This window comes from Polypterus senegalus, chromosome 11 (assembly GCF_016835505.1).
Source record: "Polypterus senegalus isolate Bchr_013 chromosome 11, ASM1683550v1, whole genome shotgun sequence".
Taxonomy (NCBI): Eukaryota; Metazoa; Chordata; class Cladistia; order Polypteriformes; family Polypteridae; genus Polypterus; species Polypterus senegalus.
Genome location: NC_053164.1, coordinates 128,675,404 through 128,702,978, shown reverse-complemented (window position 1 = coordinate 128,702,978; position 27,575 = coordinate 128,675,404). Strand labels below are relative to the sequence as shown.

General features: G+C 39.8%; 1 protein-coding gene across 1 annotated transcript; it reads left to right on the top strand.

Annotated features, from left to right (window-relative positions):
• The first annotated feature begins 367 nt into the window (after positions 1-367).
• LOC120539510 lies at positions 368-27,575 on the top strand. Its single transcript, XM_039769632.1, has 2 exons — positions 368-664; positions 25,874-27,575. The coding sequence occupies exon 2, from the start codon at positions 25,933-25,935 to the stop codon at positions 26,803-26,805; it is 873 nt and encodes a 290-aa protein (XP_039625566.1). The 5' UTR covers positions 368-664; positions 25,874-25,932; the 3' UTR covers positions 26,806-27,575.

Sequence of the window (27,575 nt, the reverse complement as noted above, 5' to 3'; positions counted from 1 at the left end):
AGCACGCATGTGCGTTCAATGTTGGGCTTGCAATTTATTTTGATTTTACTTACTTTAATGAAGCACTTCAAATGAATTGTGTAAAATAAGCAAAACATTTTAAAACATATTGGATATTATCAGATACAGGAAACTTATTTGTAATTTTGTGTATTCAAATCTTATACTAATGGATTAAATGATTTTTGAAACCTTGAAGTAAAAGTAGGAATATAATAGTTTTGAGTAGAAATTAAAATGATAAACTTGGTTACATTTACAGGGCCAACAAGTCATTTTTATCACTGTATGAGCTAGTGCCCTATCTAGGGATTGTTCCTGCCTTGCGCCCTGTGCAACCCTATTATGAATAAACAGGTTTAGATAATGGATGGATGGAATAATAGATGGGTATGAATTTTTCATACATTTTAATTATTTTAAGTAAAATCCCTATCAAAGGGTCGGAAAAATGCAGAAAGACCCAACACTTACAAGTAGTTATTTTTTGTTTACCACAATAATTTGGAATTACCCCAAAATTCCCCAAATGAACAAAGTATATGGACATTTTACGACCAGCTTTATTTAAAAAATGAACGAAAGTGAAAGTAAACCAGCGAACTGACGCGGCACATTCAAACAGAGGACCACAGCTGCCAGAAATAAAGACAAACAGCAGCAGGTAAGTGATGGGCATTGCCGTTTTGTGTTTTCTCTTTTAACATCAAATTACATATTTACATTTCGTTGCTTCGTCTTAACACAGTCTCCGCCCAGATATGTTTTTTCTTTATAGGCTGTTGCTGAAAATGCTTAGCTAGATAAACTTTGATTTTACGAAGTGTAACTTAAAGGTGCGCCGACAAGTTCCGGCGCATATCGGGGATTTACAGCCGTTAATTGACTGTTAGTGCCGTCTTTATTAGTTTTACGTTTCGATAAGTTGAAGGATGTAGAGGCATATGAGAAGAGTTGCTTACCTTGTATTACTCTAAATACTGGTTCACTTCTATCCGTTATCGTATACCATCTTAATCCACCTCAGTCGGTGTCGCGGGTGGGTCTCACCGGGCAAAAGTGATTGCAAAGAAAAACTTGACTGTTCATTCAGAGCGCACGCACTTTTTACATGCACTCTCAAGATGTGGACTTTAACTGTACCGATTATCCAAAAGTCTTCGCCTGGGGGAGACAGAAATAAAAGCTCACAGAGGAAAGCCGCACCTACACTGGCAAAGCCCGAAACGGGATTCTAAACAAATGTTCTGGAAAAGTGAAGCAACATCTAACCCGTGTTATGTCAGCAGCTGAATATGAACTAAACTTAAGAAAGCAGCTTTAACCATCATAACGTCTGCTTCCATCTGAAACTTTCTGTAATTGATATATTAATCCTCACGTATCACTACTGTATTGGTTGAACAAGTATTTTAACTTGTATTGCTTGTAAACGATCAGATTCCATCGCGTATCTCATCCAAACCACACTGGCAATAAATTAATAAATAAATAAATAAATAAATATTTTTTAAGCGCACTATTTGGATGGGCGTGACAAGCAAGCATCCGACAGCTACGGCGGTGGCGCCTTTAGCTAGAGTGCTGAGAAGGCGCAGGCGCAGTCCAGGCCCGCTTTAAAAACATTCACGGGTACGTTATCTCCGTAAAAAATTAAACTAAATAACTGACATCTCTGTAAGCCACGACAGTATTTCCGGTTTATCATCATTGGGTGCGGTGGGTGAAATGTGTCTGCGTTAAGGCATTTCTGCTATTTACACTTTACTTTTCGTTTAAAAAATAAGATATTTCCCGTTTTAAAATCAGATTCTCTTTCTCTGTGTCAATATGGGTGTGTGTGTTATTTCCGTATAGATTAGTCATAATCCTTTATACATTTCTCAGGTTTCATTTTCGGAGGGTGTGATGAAACGCTATCAGATGTAGTAATTTAAAAGTACTTTGCTCCGTTTTTGTTTTGTTCGCATTCACCGTCTTTATAATAAAAGAGAAAAAAATGTTACTTCCGATTTGTTCCCCGGGTGTTATAAGTACAACGGCCGTGGGTTGGAGGGGATGGCGCGTGTTTCTATGCGAAACCCCCTCGGGTGGGGTCACGTGCCAGCTGCCCGGTGTTCTTCTGGTGCGGCCGTGGTGTTTGGTAGTGATGGGCGGAGTGAAGCCTCATGAAGTATCAAAATGTTTGAAGCAATTGTGTTGGAAATCGTATCGAAGCTTCGAAGCGTTTCACACTCACCTCTCTAGTGACCCCTCCTGGTCATTTTCATTAACATTACATAAACTTATGATCCACATCAATGACGTCTGTTATAACTGTTATTGCTTTTATTTTTTCGCTGCTACAGACTGACAACGAAGAGAAGGGTTCGTCAGCAACTTCTAGTGTCTGATGTCTAAAAAATATATATATATATATATATATATATATATATATATATATATATATATATATATATATATATATATATATATATATATATATATATATATATATATATATAACTAACGCCGACAAGCAGAATGCATTATACGATAGCACGGCTCTTTCAATTAGTATTTACTTTTGCACTGTATCATTATAATCGGTCCTGTTATTAGTGTTATAATTAACCCTCATCTTTTCTTGAGATCACATTTAATAGCCTTAACTTTGGTTTGACTTAATTAAAACGGAGTAGACGGAAAATAAAGGTTTATCCCTGTACTTTGCCATGATGTAGGTAAGCACATTTGAGAAAGAAAAGGTGAAATCCTCAATCTGTTGTTATTATTCGATCAAGTATTGGAATATTTCATTTATTAATACTTTACAATATTTTGTGGAGCACGAAAGTAACGAGTTTGCTACACAAAAATTACGCCGTCAATAGCTCAACTAAGGTGGTTGCTTCTCAAATTCTGAGCATAGTGCTAGCCCGAGTACGATCCGACTTAAAGACTCATCAAAATTAACAATAATGAAAAAAATGATCAGAATTGAAATCTTTATAACCAATTTGAACTAAATAATTTTGAGAGATACTGTGGAAGGATCGCATAAGAGATCTGTTCGGGAATCACCCCAACTCAAAATCGCCATCAAAATGCGATGTCTAATTGCGGATGGCAGCTCACGTATTTACATTAATCCATTTCTATTCATTGCCATTTGATGTCCATGAACCCCTCCATTGAATAAGGCAGTGGTTCTCAACCTGTGGGGCGGGCCGCGAAGTAACAAAAAGGGGGCGCGAAGATGTGAAAAAAAGAAAACAAGAATCAAAAATATGAAAAAACATCTGCTGGAACCAAAACAAATGAACTTAAACTACATTCTGATACTAGAACAATAAATATAGAGTTAGATAAATGTCGATAAAACTTAAGTAGGTATAATAAAATATGCATCTACCTTTCAAAAAAATATTGGGGCGGGGCGCGATTAAAACTCGGGACGCAAATACTTAAAGGTTGAGAAACGCTGGAATAAGGTGATAACAAACCCACTGTGGTAGATCAGGTTGAATTTGCTCTGCTGCACCAAACATTCAAAGGTGTCAATCCGGAGCACATCAGAGAGGTTGAGAGACACGGCGCAGATCAGTCACCGGCACACACGGGACACTCCAAGGTGAGCAGTGCACATATCAAGGTCAACATTAAAGATCCTCTTGAGTGCTGAGGCAACAAAAAGCAGCGGGGTAAACACATCTGGACCTGCTGTTGAAAAAGCATTTGCTTTTAACAGCAGCATCCCTCCCTCGTGAACACATCTTCAAGGTCCGAACAGGCGATCAGTAAAAAGTTTTTTAGTCACAGCACAGTGCAATAATAAAACATTTCCTAAAACATATAGTTGTCCAGTCTGTATCATTCCTAAGCAATCCTCCAGTAATAGAGGCGCAATCCCAGTTACTAACACATTTACCGTGTAGAAAACACTCAAAGTAAGAACACATTCCACCTTATCAATTTAATATTTTAAAATTTAAACCGCTAAACCCGCCATCAACAACTACAAAAACAGTTGAAATCGTTACTCATTTTTTTTTTTTTGTTATAGACATAAAACAAGATGCACATTTCCATTTGATATATCTTTACTAGTGTTCTCGCCTTGCTCGCTCCCGGTCCACGTTGGAATTTGCTGTTTAATGAAAAAAAAAGAAAATCAGACTCTTTTGAGTCATAACTCACAGTGGGTGGACGTGGGACTCGAACCCACGTATGCTTTATTATGAAGCAGTTATGTTACCGCTGTACCACTACTATTTTCAGGAGAGTAGTATATAATGTATGTTTTTTAATGTATGCATGTATGTATGTACTGAAGACGAAAACAATTATATATAGATGTATACTATATGACATACCTTCAGTGTTGCATGAAAACGTTGCATGAGGCAAAGAATGGATATTTATGAGAGTATTATAGTGAGAAATGTGTCATCACCCGTATTGCTAAAGCTCTTCTTTGCAGCATTATGCAGTCAACAAGTCGGCGTTTGTATGATGTATAATTTATAATTTTATTTTTTGCCACAAAGTATTATCGGGCACAATCATTTAACATGTATTGATCATCTACAAACATTCATTTCAATGGGAAATTCTGTTGAGTTTTTTAACTCTGTGGATGCCATATGTACTTCAAACGGGAGCTCGATGAATAAATAATGAGTCGAAGCTTTGCGCAGACATATGTAGTACTGAGATTGCGCCATGACGGGCTTCAAACGGGGCTTTAAAGCCTCAGACAATCTTGACGGGGCTCCGAAGCCTCAGACATGCGTAGTACTGAGATTGGATCATGACAGGGCTTCGAGCAGACATGGTCACTGGTTACTGAATCTTTGTGAAGCCTCAGCACACTGAAAGGCATTGACCTCTATATTTTGAGAGTCTATTTGACACTTAACTCTCTAGTTATATTTTGTAATTCGTATTACACATTTCAGTTAATATGGTTAAACTAAAATTCAGGTAGTTGCTGAGAATTAATTATTGTTCTTGTGGATTGCTGTGATTTCTTTTGTCTGATATACTGTATAGTGTCAAAGATATATTGTCATATATCAACTTTATATATATGAAAAAATTAGGTAAATCGTGCAACCTTTTTATGTAACACATAATTTTGTTCAAAACCGTACGTCATCTATACTAATAAAAGGCAAAGCCTTCACTGACTCACTCACTCACTGACTCACTCACTGAGTGACTCACTCATCACTAATTCTCCAACTACCCGGGTAGGTAAAAGGCTGAAAGTTGGCAGACTTATTCCTTACCGCTTACTTACAAAAGTTAAGCAGGTTTAATTTCAAAATTCTACACTTAACGGTCATAACGGTCGACAACGTCGGCCATGTTGAACTTTCTTATTTATGGCCCCATCTTCATGAAATTTGGTAGGCGGCTTCCCTGCGCTAACCGAAACCGATGTATGTACTTATTTCGATGGTATGACGCCACTGTCGGCCGCCATATTGAACTTTCCAACATCACTAATTCTCCAACTTCCCGTGTAGGTAGAAGGCTGAAATTTGGCAGGCTCATTCCTTACAGCTTACTTACAAAAGTTAAGCAGGTTTCATTTTGAAATTCTACGCGTAACGGTTGACAACGTTCGCCATGTTGAACTTTCTTATTTATGGCCCCATCTTCACGAAATTTGGTAGGCGGCTTCCCTGCGCTAACCGAAACCAAGGTACGTACTTATTTCGGTGGTATGACGCCACTGTCGGCCGCCATATTGAACTTTCCAATGGTCTTTGTTACTTATGGGCCCATCTTCAAGAAATTTGGTATGCGGGATCCCAACGCTAACTGAATCCTACTTACGTACATATGTACCTCCATAGCCTGCAGCTCGGTCACTGTGTGAGGCGGCGTTGGGTCCCCCATCCCAACGTCTCCCACGTTGTTGGCTGCCTGCCTATATAAGATCGTCCATCGCTCTGGTCTTTTCATTCCCTTCCTTACTTTGCCACGGGATTCACGTCTCCCTGCTGATAACTACAGCCTTTTTATTTAATCCACAGCTTCTCCGCTGTTTTATTGTTCATTTATTACGATTATAGTTATTGTGTAGGTATTTTAGACTTACTTTACATTGTTCAGGTACCCATTTCCTTTATCATACCAACCGTACCTCCATTAACATGTCTATCGAGGTGATCACCATCGATCAAAGAACTGTCACTTACCAAGTGGTTTCCATGCCTAGAGATGGCACCTACCTTTTCCATTCTCTTTGTTACATATTGCATGGCCATATCAGGCTCACTCTTGATATCCGGAGGAACATTGTGTCTTATGTATTGAATGACTGGGACAAGTTCAAGGTGTGGACTGATGATGGTACAGGAGATAATTATAATACGCAGGAGCACTATAAGAGTGAAATGCTTAAGCCCTTCACCTATGGTTCTGCATGTGAGTTGATGGCTCCTTCTGAATTGTTCGGTTGTCGCTTTCAAGTGTACCAAAATGGCCAAATATTTTACACCTTTCGACAACCGCCAATTTCTCTTAAACATCTTAGATTCACAGGTGACGATATCAGTAGTGGACACTTTGATGTTTATGAATGTTTAAACTCTCAAAAGCTGGATGTGAAGTTATCGATGAAACCGGTTGTATGCTTACAAAGCTTGACAGATGCCAAATGTCACTTCAACACAAGTCCTGCAAATACTGTCGTAATTGAAACAAACCATGAAACTCAAACCGATTATGACAGCAGCAATCCAAGCTGTGAGATTTGAAACAAGATTACTGTTCACATGGCCAACTGTACGTTGCATGCTCAAGAGTAAGCTCAGTGCACAGCTTAATCATATTACAACCGGAGGGCCGAACTCACAATGTGGTATACAAAGAGATCCTTAACAAATAATTATTGGTATATTTTCCCTCGGTTTAAAAAGGTTTAATTTTCTTCTTAATAAAAATTTTAAGGCAGTAGCCTATACTTTGCCGCTGCGAAGCCCGGGTATTTTGCTAGTATAGTACACATCTATAAATATAATTTTTTCGTCTTCATTAGGAGAATACAACAATGATACTCTCATATCAATTAAACCATTTTAAGGTGCGTATGTCAAACAACATATTTCATCCGCGGCAGTATAAGAACAGTAGTAGTAGTTCAGTTGTGCAGTGCTCGTTAATTATCCCGATTAAGTGGCTCAGTGGTGTTGTCACTGTTTCTCAGTAAAAACACCAGGGATTCGCGTTGCTGATCCTCCTCTTGTGAAAGTTTTTTTTCTATTCCTCCATTTAACAAGCTTGGACGGATAGAGAGCGAAACGAGCTATCGAGGGAAGGTTGGGCCACCGTAGTCGGGCAGGGGGCAAACGCCCCTAATTATATTGTGTATGTAAAGAGTTTCACTGTAAAACGTAATAAGCTTCATATTTGTGTGTTTGGAGACCCTGGTGTCGTACTGAATTTGTATTATAGAAAAACAAACTACTGTCCAGCATGCCTAAATGTGTCTTTTCATTTCTGATCGCTATACGGCACTTCCAGCTTTTCGCTATAAATAGTTTCAGCCAACCAGCGCCTTCTAAACATGCAGAACGACAGTGTGAACCTTTATTGTTGCGGCGCAGCATCTTCGTTTCAGTCAGTCATTGTCCATCCATCCATCCATTTTCTAACCCGCTGAATCCGAATACAGGGTCACGGGGGTCTGCTGGAGCCAACACAGGGCACAAGGCAGGAACCAATCCTGGGCAGGGTGCCAACCCACCGCAGGACACACACACACACCCACGCACGTTAGACTATTTATTGTTAAGTGCTGCTTGAGCTACCGTTTATTAGTACAACTACGTAGTTCTTAAATCGATATTGAAATGCACACACAAGTCTCCTAAATTATTTATTGAAATGCCTACATTTACAGTGTCCGTTTTAGGAAGTCGTAGTTTTTACTTGTTCCCGTTATTAGGAATTATAATTTCTCAGTGTCATATATTATCCGTTACTACTCGCGAGTCCCGTATCATTGAGATTCTGTTGTATATTCTGTATAAGCAAACTTTTTAAAAGGAGCGTTAATTGAACTGACTATAGCAGACTTGTCGTCTTTTTAAAATGACTTTTTTGATTTGATATTGACAATTAATCATAAGGTCAAACATCAAGGAGGATTTCAGTTTGCATGGACTGCGCTGTTTCTTTTTTTTCGTGACATCGCGTCAGTAGAGAGTGCGTCAGATTAACAATACATTCTGTCCTAAATGACAGCGCACACGCTTTTTTATATTTCCTAAAGGCCAATGTGTCTCAATTTGCTCATTAATATATTTTGACAGTGTATTTTAGTGAGAATGATTATAAAAATATTACCCATGTTCATTTCCCATGTAGATATGTAACGTTTGGTGAGTATAAATAAAAAGTAACAACACATATAATAGTTATGTTGCATTGTTTATGATTAACAAATTTCATAGTTTGTCTGAAATGTTCTACTTATACAGTCGATTTATTCCACTTCTGAAGGTGTACATTGTCGGTATTCTCCATTGCATTTGCCCCCGAGTGTAAAGTGTGCCAGTGTAACCGAGGGATGGCAGACGAGCTCACGTAATGGGTGACAAGGAACATCCTCACCCTGATGCCCAGGCTCTTGTCATGAATATTCCGATCTTGTGCTTTTTCTCGTTGCTGCAAGTTTACTATTATTATTGGACACGTATGTAGATGAAATGTGTTTTATTTTATGTCTATGAAAGAAAGGACCGTAAAGCCTTGAAGAGTGTTGATGCTTTGGGTAACAAGACAGGTTAAGGAGCAGGGAACATTGAATGTGGCATTGACTGCGGGGGATTGTGTAACTGGAAGATGGTTTAAGAATACAGAAACGACAAAAGCTTAGTCTTTCAGTAATTCTACTTACATCAATGATTTACTCTGTTGTGCTGCAGTTCGGAAGATTACTTATTTACCAAGCAGCGCAGCCTTTGATAGGATGCATTCAGAATGGAAGGATGTTGCTCACAAAGTCAGATGCTTTTTTGAAAGTTTAGCTCCAGATGTGCTTATCCAGCTGCTCCTTCTTCTCAGTACTTGAGTGATCTTTACGTTCACCTCTGAATGAATTCGCAAAGTTTCTTTACAACGTTTTTGTCTCATTAACGCAGAAATCCCGAGGCTTTCCTAAAATTGCAGAAGACACTGTTGAAGGCGCTGATTCTGTTTTAAAGACAGTTGTGATTAGTTATGCAGAACACGCTTTTACTCACATTGCTTTTTGGAAATCAATAATACAAATCAGCAACAGATCTGGGAATCACTGAATAGTAAAAACGTTTAATGAGGAATGTCTTGCGCATATACTGGTGTAATGACCACGTCGGCTTTAGTGAAGCATTTCTTAGCCTCTCTGATATGATCGACATGGGGTAGAATAGATTCTGGATTGTTATAATACGTGCTACCTTACGAAAAATATACTTATCATACTTGTTACAGATTCTTGGTGGACACGATTCCACACCAAGGAAAAAGGTGCCCCATGTAAATCTTTCATAATGTCTCCAAAATATATTTGTTAACTTTAAGACAAGTACTACTTAACTGTTTTATACAAAAACCTTATTTCAACATATGTGAGCCCCTACTAGGATTTGAACTCGAGTTAACGCACCTTATTATTATAGCACAAACTTACGCTTTGAGCCAAAGCGTTTCAACAGACTAACCGACTGACCACTGACTGACCAACTGACCAAATTGACTACTGACTGCGCAGATATCAATGACGTCATCACGCTAGCGTGACTCAAAATCACGTGACGGACGCATTTGAAGCAAGCATCCAAGCGACGCTTCGATCTCCAGTGCTTCGAAAGCTCGACACAGTGTCGAAACCTGAGTATCGAGCGGCCCATCACTAGTGTTTGGAGGCTGTGGACTAAGACAGGCGCGTGGCGGACGCCGGTCGAGGGTATAAGAGAAGGACGTGGTGCGGAGTGTCGGCAACGTAGGCGCGCGCGGCGCAGTCGGCATAGATAACGTTTAGGCTAAGCGCGTGACTAGGTAGAGCGAGGGGTTTTAGACTCGGGTCAGGTGATGATAAAAGCCGGTCTTTACCCCCAGAAACGGGTGAGTTCAGTTCAGACCAGGACAAGGTCAATACAAGAGCCACAGGATAGACTAGTATTCCGATTTGCCAGGATAAGTCAGCTTTATTCCCAAGTTTTTGGATAGGGGGAGAAAGCAGGCTAAGTATTTTTTTCACTGAAGAGTTTTTTTTTATAAAGGGGATTGATCTTTTTTTTGTGCGTGCCATATGTTGAATGTAGTTTTGGAACATCCTGTTTTTTGTTTGTTTTTCATCTTAATTCATCATTGCAGTGTTTGTGTGTGTGTGTGTGTCTTTTTAATAACCTCTTTATTGACTTTTTTCCTCCAATAAATACACCTTTTTAGTTGTTATGTCAGCTGTTTCTGCCTCCCTTATTGTGCCACTGTCTCTCAGTCCTGATACTTAATGTCTTCAAGTTCCTGCTAAAACCTAAGATAGAGACTCTGGGGTATGACAGATGGTCAGAAACCGGTAGCTGCTTGATGTGTACACAGCTCAAATCAGGCCCAGTCTCAGTCTGGAGTCTGTGAGATTTCCTAGTTAGCTTTGTTTTACATTGGTTAGTCTGTTTTTTGTTCACACTACAAAAAACATGCATGTTTAGTTAATTGGTGATAGTATATTGCCCAGGCAAGAGTCACTGCATTGGCATTACCATTACATTTATTTTCTTAGTAGATGCTTTTATCCAAAGTGACTTACAAAAAACATCAACATAAACATCAGTTTGGTGGACTGTTTGGGAACAATTGCTAACAGCATAGGTTACAAAATTGATCATCACAAATGAAAAGCACAGAACAAAATACAAAGTAGTTAGAACTCCTTGGTTAAAAAAGCCTGACAGCTTGTCAGTTAGTAGTGCAACAAACAAGAGAGTCTGCAAAAATGCACTTCTTAAACACATTGTGGGAGTCAGAATTTTGTCTGGATGTGGGCAGCTTTTTCCACCAGCTGCAAGCTACACATGAAAAGAGTCTGAAATGAGATTTGATGCCACACAGAACTATCATCACCAAATGCCCTCCATTAGCAAATCAAAGTGGTCAAGAAGAAGCATAAGGCCTCACAATTGTCTCCACTCGTATATAAGTGCAGACCCACTGAGTACTCTGTGGGCAGTCATCAAGGATGTGAACTTAATATGTGCCACTTACAAGAATCCAATGTAATGGTCTGAAAAGACTGAGCGTCATGTGCCCGCCTCTGCTGGTTGAACACCAGACAGGCCACTGTATTTTGAATCATCTGCAAAGGCTTGGTTACACAGGACGATACTCCTACTAGCACAGTGTTGCAGTACTACAGATGTTACAAGATCAAAGCCTGGACCAGGAGTTGTGCTGCATACTCAGTCAGAAATGATCTGATCTTGCACATATTGTATAGAGTGAATCTGCAAGACTGAGAGATCATAACAATATGAAGTACAGATGCTCATTAATCAGATAGATAGATAGATACTTTATTCATCACCCCATGTTTGCGTACAGACTTGGTGGGTGTTAGTGATAATGAATTAACCTGAACAGAGATGAGGTGCTGAGTAGAATCATTTCAGAAAAAGGATAAAAAATATATCTGATGGAAGAGGAACAGAGGAAATTAGAGGAAATGTATTTGTGTTTATTCACATGTTTAAGATGTGGTTTACCATTATACAGTGGTATGCAAAAGAAATTCAATCCCCTTGAAAGTCATCATAATTATCAGCATAACTAAAGATTTATACACATATTTATCCACTTACTGTTTCTAATGTGAACTCTTATACTGTACCAATACATTTCCAAAGTAAAAATAAACCATTTTCTGTTGACATTTAATTGAAGAAGAAAAACTCAAAAGTTAGTGTTCGTATAAGTATTTAAACCTCTGTGCTTTGGAAGCTCCAAGTTTACACAAATGATAAATTAATCACAAACAACACAAAGGTGACAGTTATTTGACCATAATTAACCCTAATTAGGTACTACTTGTCTGTCCTTTATATCTTCTAGGATATAAAAAAGCACCCTTTGTAAGAGCCATAGTCTTTATTGGACAGTTATTGCAAAAATGAAGACAAAGGAGCATTCTCTTAATGTGAGAAACAGTCAGTCAGTCATTTTCCAACCTGCTATATCCTAACACAGGGTCACGGGGGTCTGTGGGAGCCAATCCCAGCCAGCACAGGGCACGAGGCAGGAACAAGCCACAGGCAGGGTGCCAGCCCACCACAGGGCACCCACACACCAAGCACACAATAGGGACAATTTAGGATCGCCAATGCACCTAACCTGCATGTTTTTGGACTGTGGGATGAAACCGGAGCACCTGGAGGAAACCCACACAGACACTGGGAGAACATGCAAATTCCATGCAGGGAGTACCCTGGAAGCGAACCCAGGTCTCCTAACTGCGAGGCAGCAGTGCTACCACTGCGCCATGTGAGAAACAAAGTCATTGAAATGTACTATAGGCAGCAAATGGCTACAAAAAATATTGAAGAGTTTGAATGTCCCATTAAGCACTGTTGGATCCATCATCAGAAACTGGAAGGTTCATCACAGCACCTAGACTCTTACTAGAATAGGCAACCCTCAAAACTAAACATCAGAGCAAGACATCAATTGGTGAGAGAGGCTTCTAAAAACCCAACAGTCACTCGCAGAAGATTTGGAATAATTCTGCGCCCCTGCATAATATAAGATAGATGAGAATAACCCATGATACAACTAACAAAGGTATGATACTCGTGCGGTGTCGCGATATCCTATCGTTTTTACTTCCATAAGATTTGCATGTGTTCGGCTAACTTCAATGAAATTTTTGCAATTTAGTGTTTTTAAAGTGCTTTAATAACTGTTAAAATGCCTTGTGTGGTTTTTGGTAGTAATTCTTATCCCAAAAACAAAGAATAAATTATTTATTCTTATTTTATTTTTTTATGTAAAAAAACGATTAAATATGTTTTAAATTGTAAAAATGTTGTAAACGAGGACACCGATGAAGTCAATCTGCACAAGACGAATGTATTTTCATCTGACAAATATTATACCGCTGTTAGTTGTATCATGAAAATAACCCAATGCACTGTAAATTATCTAACTCAATTTGGCAATATTGGCTACGCTGCCAATGTGGTGCAGTCGCACTGCATTATCACCTGATCTACTGTTACCTGAATGTTTGTGACAGATACTGATATGTCTTGAACTTGGCTTGTAAATTTAAATAATAATGAAAAATAAAAAATAAAAATGTAAAAAATAAATTTTGATGTCTTGTTCATTTATCTGACGTCCCCCCTTGTACAGCTTCAGTGCCCCCATGGGGGTGTGCCCCACAGTTTGAGAACCGCTGGTCTAGTGGATAAAGAGCACTAGAAAGAGGTAGTAAGGCTCTAAGTGATGATAAGAAAATTCAAACAAAATCCTGCATCATTTTAGGAGAAAACACATTTTTCCTGGGTGGTACAGAAAGGAGTGTGTATCTCCTTTAAGAGGCTGGACACCAAAAAGGTACCTTGCAGATATAAGCCCTTCTATGGCAGAGTAAGGTTAAAGCATGCATGGATACAGGGTCTTGACCAGGATGTCAACTTGGAATGGGATTTAAGAAAAATTGTCCCAAGAAAACCACTCTTCAATTTAAAGCTTGAAATGAGCAACAGTCTACCGAGTGGAAATGAATGGCCAGGATTGATAGAATTGAAATAATGGTGGCATGATCGCAGTATCTGTTAGAAATGAAGAGAGTGCCATAAAAGTATGCCCAGTAGGATAGCATATTTGATTTGATTTTTTTTTTACTGTGAGTGCTTCAACCTGTGTTTATGAAAAGAACAGATACGCAGGTAGTTTCTGATGAGAATGCCAACTCCTTTGGTCAATATGCAGATTGATCTCTAGGATGTGATGAAAATCTTTGTATCTGTTATATTTTGATAATAGCTTACATATTCAGACAAAAATATAATTTACCTGAGCAGATCATTAATGGAGATGCTTAATATTGATCTCTATATTGCATTAGTCATTTGAAATTTTAATAGTCTTACGGGTTGTCCACAGGCAAGATACCAAGGTGGGTAGCTAGCTTTTTGTTGAACTGTGTCATACTGAGAAGGCAGTGGAAAATAGACTCTGACTGTCATAAACAGCTTGGTAAAGTGTGAAGCAGAAAAAAGGGAAAGTTTAGAAGTATTGAATAAATGTGTATCTGCAATGGTACTCAAGTGAAGTTAGCTAGTTACAAAAACAGTAAGCATAACAATTGAAATGGTCGTTTCAATCAATGAAGTTCTGCTTTAGCTTGACCAGCTAAAAGGAAGGATTAAAGTTAATAAAGTTAAGGTCACCAACTTCAAGAAAGCAATCCTGTTAGATCTCCCTATAAATAAATGCATGTTTCTCAAGCTGCTTCCTCTTTATTCATACACTTACTTTTGCATAAAATAAGCTTATACAGTTACATTGAGTTAAGTCCAAATCTATTAATTTTGTCAATGGATTTGAATGTGTTAGTTTTTAGTACAATGTACGAATGAAGGAATGTGGGTGTGTGTATACTTTACTGTAATGTTTTTACCTTTGTGTTGTTGAATTTAAAGAAATTTGACACCTTTTATGATTTGGTAAAGTTATCCAATTTCTACACCTGTCTCTGTCAGTATATTTTGTTGCTAGGTTGGTGTCTGCACAGTGACCTTACTCTTTCATATTTGCAAATGTCCTCAACACTTATTTATATTAGATTAATCTTTATGACTACAGTGTGCGATGTGTGAGATATATTTTTCAGCCTCTCACCTACAGTACATCTTAATTAGCTTTGTTTTATTCATTCATTATTTATTCAAACTTATGATATGCAGTATTTGCCATTAATCACCATTTGTCTCTTAAAGAAATAACATACCATTGTGTACTCTAGCTGATATTATGCATGTTTCTTGCTAGCAAGATGGACACTTTTTTGCCGCTGTTTAATTATTTTAAAAAATCTACTAAAATGCACTTACGTATTTTTGGCCTGATTATATATTAAAGTGGTGAGTAGCACTATTGCTTCATTACCTTTGGACCGTAATTTTAAACCTAGACATAATGTTTTGAATATGGATGTGTTCTTTAGAGTTTTGGATAATACAATTTAGTTGTCATGATGAGAAATGTGGGCGGCATGGTGGTGCAGTGGTAGCGCTGTTGCCTTGCAGTAAGGAGACCTACGTTCGCTTCCCAGGTCCTCCCTGCGTGGAGTTTGCATGTTGTCTGCATGAGTTTTCTCTGGTGCTCTGGTTTCCTCCCACAGTCCATAGACATGCAGGTTAGGTACATTGGTGAATCTAAAGTGTGTATTCCCCGCTGGTGCCCTGCCTGAGGTTTGTTCCTGCCTTGCGCCCTATGTTAGGATATAGCGGGTTGGACACTGACTGACTGATGAGGAATGTACTTGTTTATATTCTATGCTACTATTGTCAGGCATAGAGGTGCTGATGTGTAAATGAAGTTAAACTACAAGCACGTTTAAAGTACAAATTTTTTGATCTCACAAAAATCAAAAGTGATAGTTGATAGCAGCGTGAATGTCAGTTGTTTTATCTTACAAAATGATGCTTTTTGAGATTTAAAAATTTAGTAAAACAATTCTGTAGACATGCTGTGTTAACTTGATAGCTGATATCATACTCCATTTGTATACAGTAAGTGAGTGTGGGCATGCAACCTACAATGGTTGGGTGACCGTTCTACCGTTGCTTGCTCTGTTGTCTCAAAGACATCTCACATATACTGTACTCTCCCACATTATGGCCTTGTAGTGGAATACAAATTTGGTAATGCAAGGGCTGAAACAAATGTCATTCAGCAGTGTGCATTTACACTTGGAAGAATTTTCAATAATAATTAAAATAGCTAACATAAACATTCCCAGACTAGCATGATTCAATGGAGGGATGCAGCGAACCTGGCGCAACACTGCATTAAATGCTGGATGTTGTGCCAGTCATTTAAACACACATCCAAACTGAACACATTTAAATTAAAAGCTAACCTGAAATTCACATCTTTGATATAAAAAGTGAAATATGTATGGAAAAACCTATGAAGAATATGAGAAGTACATGCAAACTCTACACATGCAGAGACTGGGCATGGAACTCACTCTCATTACACTTGATTAGATTAGATACAATAGATAAACTTTATTAATTCCAAGGTGGAATTCAGAAGCATACTGGAGTAGAAACATAAAACCCAGCCACAGATGATGCACAAACCAGTGTGTTTCTTCGTGTCGGTGCCAAGCCCGGATAAATGGGGAGGGTTACGTCAGGTGTAAAGTTTTGGCAAATCAATATACAGACAACAATACAAATTTCCATACTGGATCAGTCAAGCCCCAGGTTAACAACAACCACCACTAGTTCTGTTAATCAACAGGGTGCCGGCGGAAATTGGGCTACTGTTGGCCGAAGAAGAATGAGAAGAAGAGAGGGGAGACGTGTCTGGAGGCAGGAGGAGAGGAGGAAGGTAAAAAGAGTGGAACTGAAGGTAGCAACTTTGAATGTTGGCAGTAAGGAGAGAGAGTTAGCAGATATGATGGAGAGAAGGAAGGATGATTTATTGTGCGTGCAAGAGACTAAATGGAAGGGGAGTAAGGCCAGGTGGATCGGAGGTGGATTCAAATTGTTCTATCATGGTGCAGATAGGAGGAGAAATGGAGTTGGGGTTATTCTGAAGGAACAGTATGTCAAGAGTGTTTTGGAGGTGAAAAGAGTGTCAGATAGAGTAATGATTATGAAGCTGGATATTGAAGATGTGATAATGAATGTTGTTAGTGCATATGCCCTGCAAGTTGGGTGTGCAATGGACAAGAAGATTTTTGGTGTGAGTTTTGGTGTGAGTTGGATGAAGTGACGAACAGTGTATCCAAGGGACAGAAAGTGGTGATTGGATCAGATTTCAGTGGACATGTTGGTGAAGGGAACAGTGGACACAAGGAGGTGATGGGTAGGTATGGTGTCAAGGAGAGGAATGAAGAAGGTCAGAAGACAGTGGATTTTGCCAAAAGGATGGACATGGCTGTGGTGAATACGTATTTTAAGAAGATGGAGGAACATAGGGTGATGTACAAGAGTGGAGGAAGATGCACACAGGTAGATTACATCCTTTACAGAAGAGTCAATCTGAAGGAGATTGAAGACTGCAAAGTGGTGTCAGGGGAAAGTGTAGTTAAGCAGCATAGGATGGGGGTCTGTAGGATGACGTTGGAGATCAAGAAGAGGAAGAGAGTGAGGGCAGAGCCAAGGATCAAATGGTGGAATCTGAAAAAGGAAGACTCCAAGGTTGAGTTTAGGGAGAAGGTGAGACAGGCACTGGGTGGCAGTGATGAATTACCAGACAGCTAGAAAACTACAGCAGATGTAGTAAGGGTGACAGCAAGAAGGGTGCTTGGCGTGACATCTGGACAGAGGAAGGAGGAAAAGGAAACCTGGTGGTGGAATGGGGAAATACAGGATAGTATACAGAGGAAGAGGATCGCAAAGAAGTGGGATAGTCAGAGAGATGCAGAAAGTAGACAAGAGTACAAGGAGATAAGGCGCAAGGTGAAAAGAAGGGTGGTGAAGGCTAATGAAAAGGCATATGGTGAGTTGTATGAGTGGTTGGACACTAAGGAGGGAGAAAAGGACCTGTACCGATTGGCTAGACAGAGGGACCAAGCTGGGAAAGATGTGCAGCAGGTTAGGGTAATAAAGGATAAAGATGGAAACGTACTCACACAAAGAGAGTGTGTTGAGCAGATTTAAAAAGTACTTTGAGAGGGTAATGAATTAAGAAAACGAGAGAGAGAGAAGAGGTTGGATAATGTGGAGATACTGAATTAGAAAGTACAACGAATTAGCAAGGAAGGAGGTAAGAACAGCTATGAAGAGGATGAAGAATGGAAAAGCTGTTGGTCCAGATGACATACCTGTGGAAGCATGAAAGTGTTTAGAAGAGATGACAGTGAGTTTTAATCAGATTGTTTAATGGAATCTTGGAAAGTGAGAGGATGCCTTAGGAGTGGAGAAGAAGTGTACTGGTGCTGATATTTAAGAATAAGGGGGATGTGCAGGACTGTAGTAACTACAGGGGGATAAAATTGATGAGCCACAGCATGAAGTTATGGGAAAGAGTAGTGGAAGCTAGGTTAAGAAGGGAGGTGATGATTAGTGAGCAGCAGTATGATTTCATGTCAAGAAAGAGCACCACAGATGCCATGTTTGCTCTTAGGGTGTTTATGGAGAAGTATAGAGAAGTCCAGAAGGACTGCATTGCATCTTTGTGGACCTGGAGAAAGCATATGATAGGGTGCCTCGAGAGGGGTTGTGGTATTGTATGAGGAAGTCGGAAGTGGCAGAAAGGTATGTAAGAGTTGTACAGGATATGTACAAGGGAAGTGTGACCATGGTGAGGACTGTGGTAGGAGTGACAGATGCATTCAAGATGGAGGTGGGATTACATCAGGGATCGGCTCTGAGCACTTTCTTATGTGCAATGGTGATGGACAGGTTGACAGACGAGATTAGACAGGAGTCCCCATGGACAATGATGTTTTGCTGATGACATTGTGATCTGTAGCGATAGTAGGGAGCAGGTTGAAGAGACCCTGGAGAGGTGGAGATATGCTCTAGGGAAGAGAGGAATGAAGGTCAGTAGGAACAAGACAGAATACATGTGTGTAAATGAGAGGGAGGTCAGTGGAATGGTGAGGATGCAAGGAGTAGAGTTGGCAAAGGTGGATGAGTTTAAATACCTCGGATCAACAGTACAGAGTAATGGGGATTATGGAAGAGAGGTGAAAAAGAGAGTGCAGGCAGGGTGGAATGGGTGAAGAAGAGTATCAGGAGTAATTTGTGACAGACAGATATCAGCAAGAGTGAAAGGGAAGGTCTACAGGATGGTATTGAGACCAGCTATGTTATATAGGTTGGAGACGGTGGCACTGACCAGAAAGCAGGAGACAGAGCTGGAGGTAGCAGAGTTAAAGATGCTAAGATTTGGATTGGGTTTGACGTAGATGGATAGGATTAGAAATCAGTACATTAGAGGGTCAGCTCAAGTTGGACAGTTGAGAGACATAGTCAGAGAGGCTAGATTGCTTTGGTTTGGACATGTGCAGAGGAGAGATGCTGAGTATATTGGGAGAAGGATGCTAAGAATAGAGCTGCCAGGCAAGAGAAAAAGAGGAAGGCCTAAGAGAAGGTTTATGGATGTGGTGAGAGATGACATGCAGGTGATGAGTGTAACAGAACAATATGCAGAGGACAGAAAGATATGGAAGAAGATGATCCGCTGTGGCAACCCCTAACGGGAGAAGAAGAAGAAGAAGACTGGAGTAGAAACATATAAAACAAGGATATAGACCTACAGGACTGACAATACAGCCAATAAATCAATCAACAAATAAATAAATAAACTTAACAAGTACATTTGGTGGAAGCAATGAATTGTCTGATAGTAGTGGGCAGAAAAGACCCCCACAGGCGCTTCTTAGCACACTCTGGTGGAATAAGCCTGTGGCTAAAAGTACTCCAAGAGAGTGCTTCCTGGATGGGATGGAGGTAATTTTTCATGATGGCATCCAATTTTTACATCATCCTCTTTAATTCACAACAGCTTCCAGTGTGTTCTGGGTTCGCCCTGTGATGGTGAAGGCTTTCTTGATATGTTTGTTCAGACATTGTGCTTTTTTGTGCTCAGATTGCTTCCTCAGGAGAATGCATCCTAGAAAAGCACACTGGCTACTGTGGATTGATAAAACATTTCCAGCACCTTGCTGCACACCTCAAAAGACCTGAGTCTTCTTAGCAAGTGCAATTTGCTCTAGCCATTCTTGTACGGTTGTAATAAGCAGAAGTTTAATATGTCACTGCTCTGTGCAAATATATCTTATAAATCTGCCTTTTTCTACTCACATGCACTGTTGACACAGGGCCAGATTTAACACAGGGGTTCACCATATAGAGATGCTAGGCAAGCATTATAATATAAGACAAGATAGATAGACACAGCTGTGAAATGAAGAGTCAGACTGAGGACAGTTGTATACTATTTTTGTCTGTCAAAGTCAGCATGAAACTGTACCTTCTTTTGCCTTGTTTGGAATGGCATGATTCACCTAAGTGGGGGTCTGCACGTGAAAAAAGAGTATAGAGCCTTGAAACATTCCCTGGCACACCTTTGAAGCTGACGGACAGATGGGAGATAACGTCATAAGATCATGAAAATCCTTATATATGTACAGTATATAGATTCAGGTTATGTAACATGCCACAATCACTAATTAACTCATTCCCAGGGAGCTATAGCGTTCTCTGCTGGATACAATGGTGCCACTGTGTTGTCAGACCAGTCTACTTTGTGAATCCCCAGGTACTTGTACTTCTACACCACTCCCATGTCCTCCCCCGGGTGGTGACTCTGGTCTCAGTGGCTTCTTGGTATGCCGGAACACCACCAGCTGTTTCATCTTGCTGATGCTAAAGTGCAGGTTGTTGTCCTTCCACCACAAGACAACATCCTTCACAACTTTCCTGTACTCTGACTCATCTCCATTAGTAATGCAGCCTATGATGGCAGAGCCATAGCAAGCATTTGTATTGTGCTGGAAGTCTGTTGTGCAAACACCATGCCAATAGTAGTCAGGTTGAGATTCTAATGCAATTCCTTTGAACTACGAAAGAATAGTGCTCACAGTGTTGTGGAGAAATCTTCAGTAAAAAATGAGCAGAGTCTTCAGAAAGGCAGTCAGAATTTAGACTTTATTGCACAGCATAGGAAACAATTGCAGAGCATATGAACCCTGTCTCAGTTCATGAAGTGAGCTTTGAGCGTTCGGTGAGCCCTAAATTTATTACAATTCTTATCACAAAATGCCCTCCTCCTCTTCACACCAGTTTCCCAACATCTACTGTACAGGGTATCTCATGATGACGACCTCACTCAGCACCTTTTCTCATAGTTCTACTTCACCTTTTAATAAAAGCAGTTCTTATCATTTTGAAATTTGAGTAGAATAGCGACAGTTAGTGCTGAGGCCTGGGATTTAATTCACTCTGTGTGGCACTTGCATGTTTTTCCTGTGTCTTTGTATAAATATTTATCTAAGTATTCCGGTGTGTCCCAACAGATCCCAAAAAACATGCAGGGTTGGTTAATTTGCAGCTGGCTTACTGTGAGTGAGTATAGGTGTGTGCCTGGGTGTGCATTTCAACTGATTTGGCTGGTTCAAGCTTTGTACCTAAAAATATAGTGGTAGGCCATGGCTATCCTGTGGCCCTCTATTGGATTTAACATATAGTGAATAGATCGATATTCTGATAATCTGAAAAGTCACATATATAAATTCCTTGAAATTGATAGTGAATAGATCAATATTCTGATAATCTGAAAAGTCACATACAGTATATAAATTCCTTGATATTGAGCTGACAAATGCTGTCTTTTTCAAGACATAACTTCCCAGTTACCTTAACAATGCTGCACAAATGGACTATGATGCTATATTGTATGCTCATTTTTGTGCTCTCCTTCTTATTTTTCATATCTTGTATAATATTCTTGACACTAATTTCCATTTGTCATTTTTCCCTGTAGTTAATCACGATGAATTCACAGAGTATGAACAGTTAATAAGCATTGTAGTGTCACTGGGCAGTTTTGACCTGCTGTATTTAACAGTTAAATACAGTCATGCGCTGACTTACAGCTTCGTTTTGGACCTGGCATTTGACCATATGTTGGTCACAAAGTGTGCAGGTTATTGCATTTGATGCCTTGTGGGTCTGGTGTGGGTCACCGGTATGTATACTTTAAAACTACTGCTCAGCTGTTACCATGCCATTCGCTTTCCATCTCACACAGCTGTTTGGAAGTGCCACACAGCTGTGCTCCCAAAACTCCATCGGGGAACTGCTCATCGTTAATCTGTTGGTGCTTCATGGCGATTCATGTGGGACCCAAATGCTCATCGTTCGTTGCTGCTCAGTGTTTGTTACTCCACAGGGAAAACTTGTCTTTCATTTGTTAGTGCTTCACAGCAATCAATCAATACTTAACAGCTCATGTAGCATACTGGGATTAAATTAAATTAGATTAAATATTTAAAATCCAACGTCTGTCTGTATGTCTGTCCGCTTTCATGAGAAAACTACTAAACGGATTTAGATTGTTTTTTTTTTCTATAATTTGTTTGAACATTCTGGTTGATTTTGCGAGTTTTCATAGTTCACCGATTTATTTGTGCAAATCCGAGAGACATGCAGCAGGCCCTTCTCAGTCACGCACAAGCCTCATCTTACATCTCTTTAGCTAGTGAACGAGAGAACTACTTAACAGATTTAGGCTTTTTTGTAGAATTTGTTTTAACATTTCAGTTGATTTTGCGTATTCTGTCGCTGCGCTAAGAATCACAGTTTGCTTGCAGGAGTGATATATGTACACTATTCTGAGACAGAGGTTCAGGCCAAGTTGAGGAGGAAGCATGACATTGGGAATAAGGAGCCAGGCAGGGCCCTCCTCACTAACATGCCAGCCTTGGGGCATATCTTACATTCGCTTAGCTAGCAAACGAGACAATTACTTAACAGATTTAAATCTGGCTTTTTTCTAGAATTTGCTTGAACATTTCAGTTGATTTTGTGACTTCTGTCATTACGCTAAGAATCATAGTTTGCTTGCAGGAGTGATATGTTTGTGCTAATCTGAGACAGTGGCTCGGGCTGAGGGGAGGGAGAAGTGTGATGTTGGGAGTAGGGAGCTGGGCAGGGCCCTCCTCGCTGTCCTGTTTCACTTTTACACGGGTGAAGCTGTGGGGGACAGCTAGTCAATTATAAAAGGAAAATACCAGAACATTTATTAGTGAGTCAGTCATTGTCCAACCCACTATATCCTAACACAGGGTCACGGGGGTCTACTGGAGCCAATTCCAGCCAACACAGGGCACAAGACAGGAACAAATCCCAGACAGGGTGCCAGCCCACTGCAGGGCACACACACACACACACCAAGCACACAGTAGGGACAATTAGGATCACCAATGCACCTAACCTGCATGTCTTTGGATCGTGGGAGAAAACTGGAGTACCGAGAGGAAACCCATACAGACACAGGGAGAACATGCAAACTCCACACAGGGAGGACTTGGGAAGCGAACCCAGGCCTACTTACTGCGAGGCAGCAGCACTACCACTTCACTACCGTGCCGCCCAGAACATTTAGTATTCACACATAAAAAAATTTGAGGAAACATTGGTTCTAAGTATAAATGGCATCAATTCAGTCAGTGGTAAATCGGTGTATGATTGTATAAATGGTAGTGCACAGCTTTTCTGTGTTAGTGTGTATACAGTGCAGTAAGTGTAGCACACAATAATAATCACAAGGTTCACGGTGTGCACTGTTAGGTCGTGAGTTTAGGTGATTTATGAAAAGCCATAAATGAAATTTGAATGTGGAGGAAAGCATTATAGACTTGAAAGAATAATATATTCAATAAAGGTTCATAAAATTCTGTTATACTATCCTATACTATATATTATAATAAGTACAATTTTAGAAATAAAATGGTTGCCAATAGGAGCAAGGTTATGAATTAGTCGCAGTTTACACACATCTCTCGAATATATGAAAAAATCTTAGGACGAGACTTTTTTCCGGCGATGAGGCGTGATCTTTTGAAGAGAGACAGACAGACACTTTGGAAGAGAGACACTTTCACATCCCGCTAGACAGGCACGTCACGTCATACTTACAACCTTTGTAAGCAAGTCCCGTGATACACATGCAGATCAGGTTAGAGATAATGGAAGTAGGAAAATTCGAAAGCCTCAAAAAAATGAGCGAAAAGATCACATTAGCACAAACAAACGGAAAATATTACTTGGTGAAATAACGGACAAGCGAAAAAAGATCTCATAGTGTTTGAGGACAAAAGGACAGTTGCTGTACAGGTTTTTAAACGTTCAAAGTGACGCCCGAAATTCCGATCATGTGGAACGAAAGCAGCAGCAAACTAGCAGCAAGGCTGTAGCTGATCGAGCAAAGAGGAGGTAAAAAAAGACAACTGTTACCTGTTTCCCAATGGATCACCATTTAAGAGGGGTTTCAGAGGAGCGACCACGTCACCTTGGTGTGCATTCAGCCACACTCTTCACCAGGGTGCGTGGGGTTGGGGGGAGTTGGTATGCGAGCGAAGATCAGATAACAAGGCATGGCAGCTGTGTAGCTGCATTTTTCACAATGGCGCGAAGCGCAGGCAGGGAGGGAGGGGTTGGCGAGCGAAGCCCACTAGTTGTAATTAAAAATAAATTCAGTAAATAAAAGATAAAGAGAAAAGTATGCTTGTACAGAAAAGAAAATAATATGAATTTGTCACAATATGCAGGCTGCTGTTTACATTGTTTAGGTATTTCCCAAAGCCCCTCACTGACAAAAGAAGAACAAGTCATCTTGTAGACTCAATCTCGATGAGTTATGTGCTTATTCGTTTTGGTTGTTGTTGCTCTGTGCCAGCTCCCTCTCCCTCTTCCGAGTTTCATTGGCTCCAGTGTACTCTTGACATTTTCATATGATAAGGATGTAAACATTTGTGATCATGCTGTTTGGGGTGAGCTAAAGGTTTGCCTTTTTTATTCACATTTATCATCATTATGCCTGCGTATCTATTTGTTTCCAATAGCATGATCGATATAGAGTTGGGGCTTCGTGTAGTTGTGTGTTCTGCATTAGGAATGATCATGGACAATGCTGACATATCATTGAAGCAAGCTTTAATGTTTATGACAATCTGGGTATTTAAGATCATGTAAATTATTATCAGTCTCTTTCCAGCCATACTGACCAAAAACCAATATAGTACCAATTATTCTATTACTGTAAGGAAGCCAGAAGTTTTGAAATAATCATGGCGCCTGTGTTGCATGTTGAATAGAACATGCAGATAAGAATTTTACTGTACTCTGCACACATCACTATACAGGTGGGACTTTATGGATGAAAATAACTTACTTGTTTTCAAGAAGGTGCTGTCATTAAGGCTGTTCTGTCTGTACCCTAGTGCATTTCTAGGACTACCATACCACAAGCGTTTCATAAGAGGTCATCCACCTAAAGCTGAGCATGTGTGGGCCCGGCCAGTACTTGGGTTGCTGCTGGAAGAGGTTGGTGAGGGCAGCAGGAGGTGCTTACCCTTGCTCTGAATGTGGATCAAAATGCCCCAGTGCAGTGATGGGGCCACTGTGCTGTAAAAATGGCGCAGTCCTTCAGATGAGATGTAAAAGTGAGGTCCTGACTGTCTGTGGTCATAAAAGATCCCTGGTTATCCTTCATAAAGAGCAGGTTGTATGCCAATGTCCAGGCTAAATTGCCTACAATGGCCTGATCATTCTGGCTCCCCAAATCATCCCCTATCTCTAATTGGCTATCTCTCTCACCATTTCACCACCTAATAACTAATGTGTGGTCGGCATACTGGCACAAAAATTGCTGCTGTTGCATCATTCAAGTGGAGCTACACATTAGTGGTGGTTGAAGTGCTTTGAGTAACGAGAAAGTGCTATATAAATGTATGTAATAATAATTATTATTATTATTACAAGTACGTAGCCCTTAGGCAAGTGTAGGTGCATCAGATCATCTCTTTTGAATTGACCACTTTTCTATATTGTGTCAGTTTTATTACATTTTGCATTTAAAGATCACTCTACTGTTCTTTATTTTAACAGTAATATATATTTGACCTCTAATATTGTATTTTCAGACTGTTTTGACTGCCTGGTCCAGCAAGCAACTCTATCATTGATTTCTTTGAAGTAAAAAATGGCAATTACTCTAAATAATCGTGGAAGCAAAGAATCGCTGTTCCTTTATAAACATAAAAGTGTAGAAGAATTAAGAGAGGAGAAATTAAATGAACACATGTGGAGACTGTATCTCAGAAGAAGACCTCTACTACCGAAAGTGAAATTAACCATCTCGAAACTTCAACATGTCACAACCAGAACGGGAGTGAAAGGAATCATTGAAGAAGGATTTAAAGGTGCATCCTATCCTAATTTTTCTTATGGTCCTTTTTCCTATTGGAGTGGTGTTGTTGATCCTGAAGAAGTAAAAACAAAGATACGCAACTGGATTGAAAACAATACAGAACTAGACCCATCAGACATGAATGCTAATTCTCTTGCCTTTTCAGAAAAGTCCCTCTTTGGAAACTACAAGTTCTCTTTGGATTTTAAAGATATGCTTAGTGTCTACAAGAAGAAGTTTTGTGGTGGTGAGGATGCTGTTTTCCGGGTGTTTGGAACGTCCTGCTTTAAGCAGCAAATTGCGTATACAGTGATTGTTCACAGTCCCTATGAGGATCAGTTCTGTGACTTTCCGCTTCTTCCGAATGATGCAGATAACAGCATTTGTGGCCTAGAGGACGATACCATTTTCTGGAGGCCAGAATCTGTAAGCAACGTCAATGAATATAAAGAGGATGAAAGCATTGATTGGGGAAAATATTTTGTGTGGGATAATTTGGTGTTTGCTTTCCATGTCGATGTTAAGCATTACCTCAAATTTGAGAAAGCTTTCCTCTTAAAGCACCTTACACCATGCCACCTCTATGAAGTAAATATATGCAAGGAGAAAGAAACAAGACGTGCCGCCAGAAACTTCATTAATAGGCTGAAATACCGCAATAGATAGTGAAGGCACAAATGGGTAATAGATGCAATTCTTTATGGTAGTATTCGCTAATTTACTTTCAGCATTTTTACACAGACTGCTCCATCCATCCATTTCTTAAAACTTGCTTATTATATTTCAAGATCGCCAATTAAATAGAACTTACCTTTTAAAAGTGCTATTCAGCTGAAATGTATTTGTGCTTTGATTTATATTTCAACAGAAATTGTGTTCTTGTGCTGTTATACTTTGAAACAAATCCACTGCCAAGATTTGAAGTCATGAGCTGTATGCCAGTCCATCATTTTCTAACCTTGTCTATCCAGTTCAGTATTGTGGGGAGCTGGAGTCGTTCCCATCAGCACTGTAAAAAGGCAGAAACCAGCCATTCACAGGGACCGGAGTACAATGTGTTATGTTTAAGTTGTGACATATGGAATAGGCACAATTAGCATTTTTAAATATACGGTGCAATCCATCATCCCAAGGAAGTAGCAAACATGAAATATACGGTGCAATCCATCATCCCAAGGAAGTAGCAAACATGATTTTGGCGGAGAGTCTGGAAACATTTTCAGATTTACAGAGGGAGGATTTGCACAGTCGCTTCAGACGCCTGGGTTCAAATCCTGACTGGGATGTTGTATTGTGTCAAGTTTCCAAGCTCATCCAGTGTTTGTGTGGGATTTCCATCCTGATCCCAAAGACCTTTGTGCTTGATGAGTTGGTGACTCTCAATCAGGGGTCCTCAATCACGGTCCTGGAGGACCACAGTGGCTACAGGTTTTTGC

Bases quoted from the DNA above. Each gene is read 5' to 3' on its own strand.
- LOC120539510 (XM_039769632.1), top strand. From the start codon at position 25,933: ATGGCAATTACTCTAAATAATCGTGGAAGCAAAGAATCGCTGTTCCTT.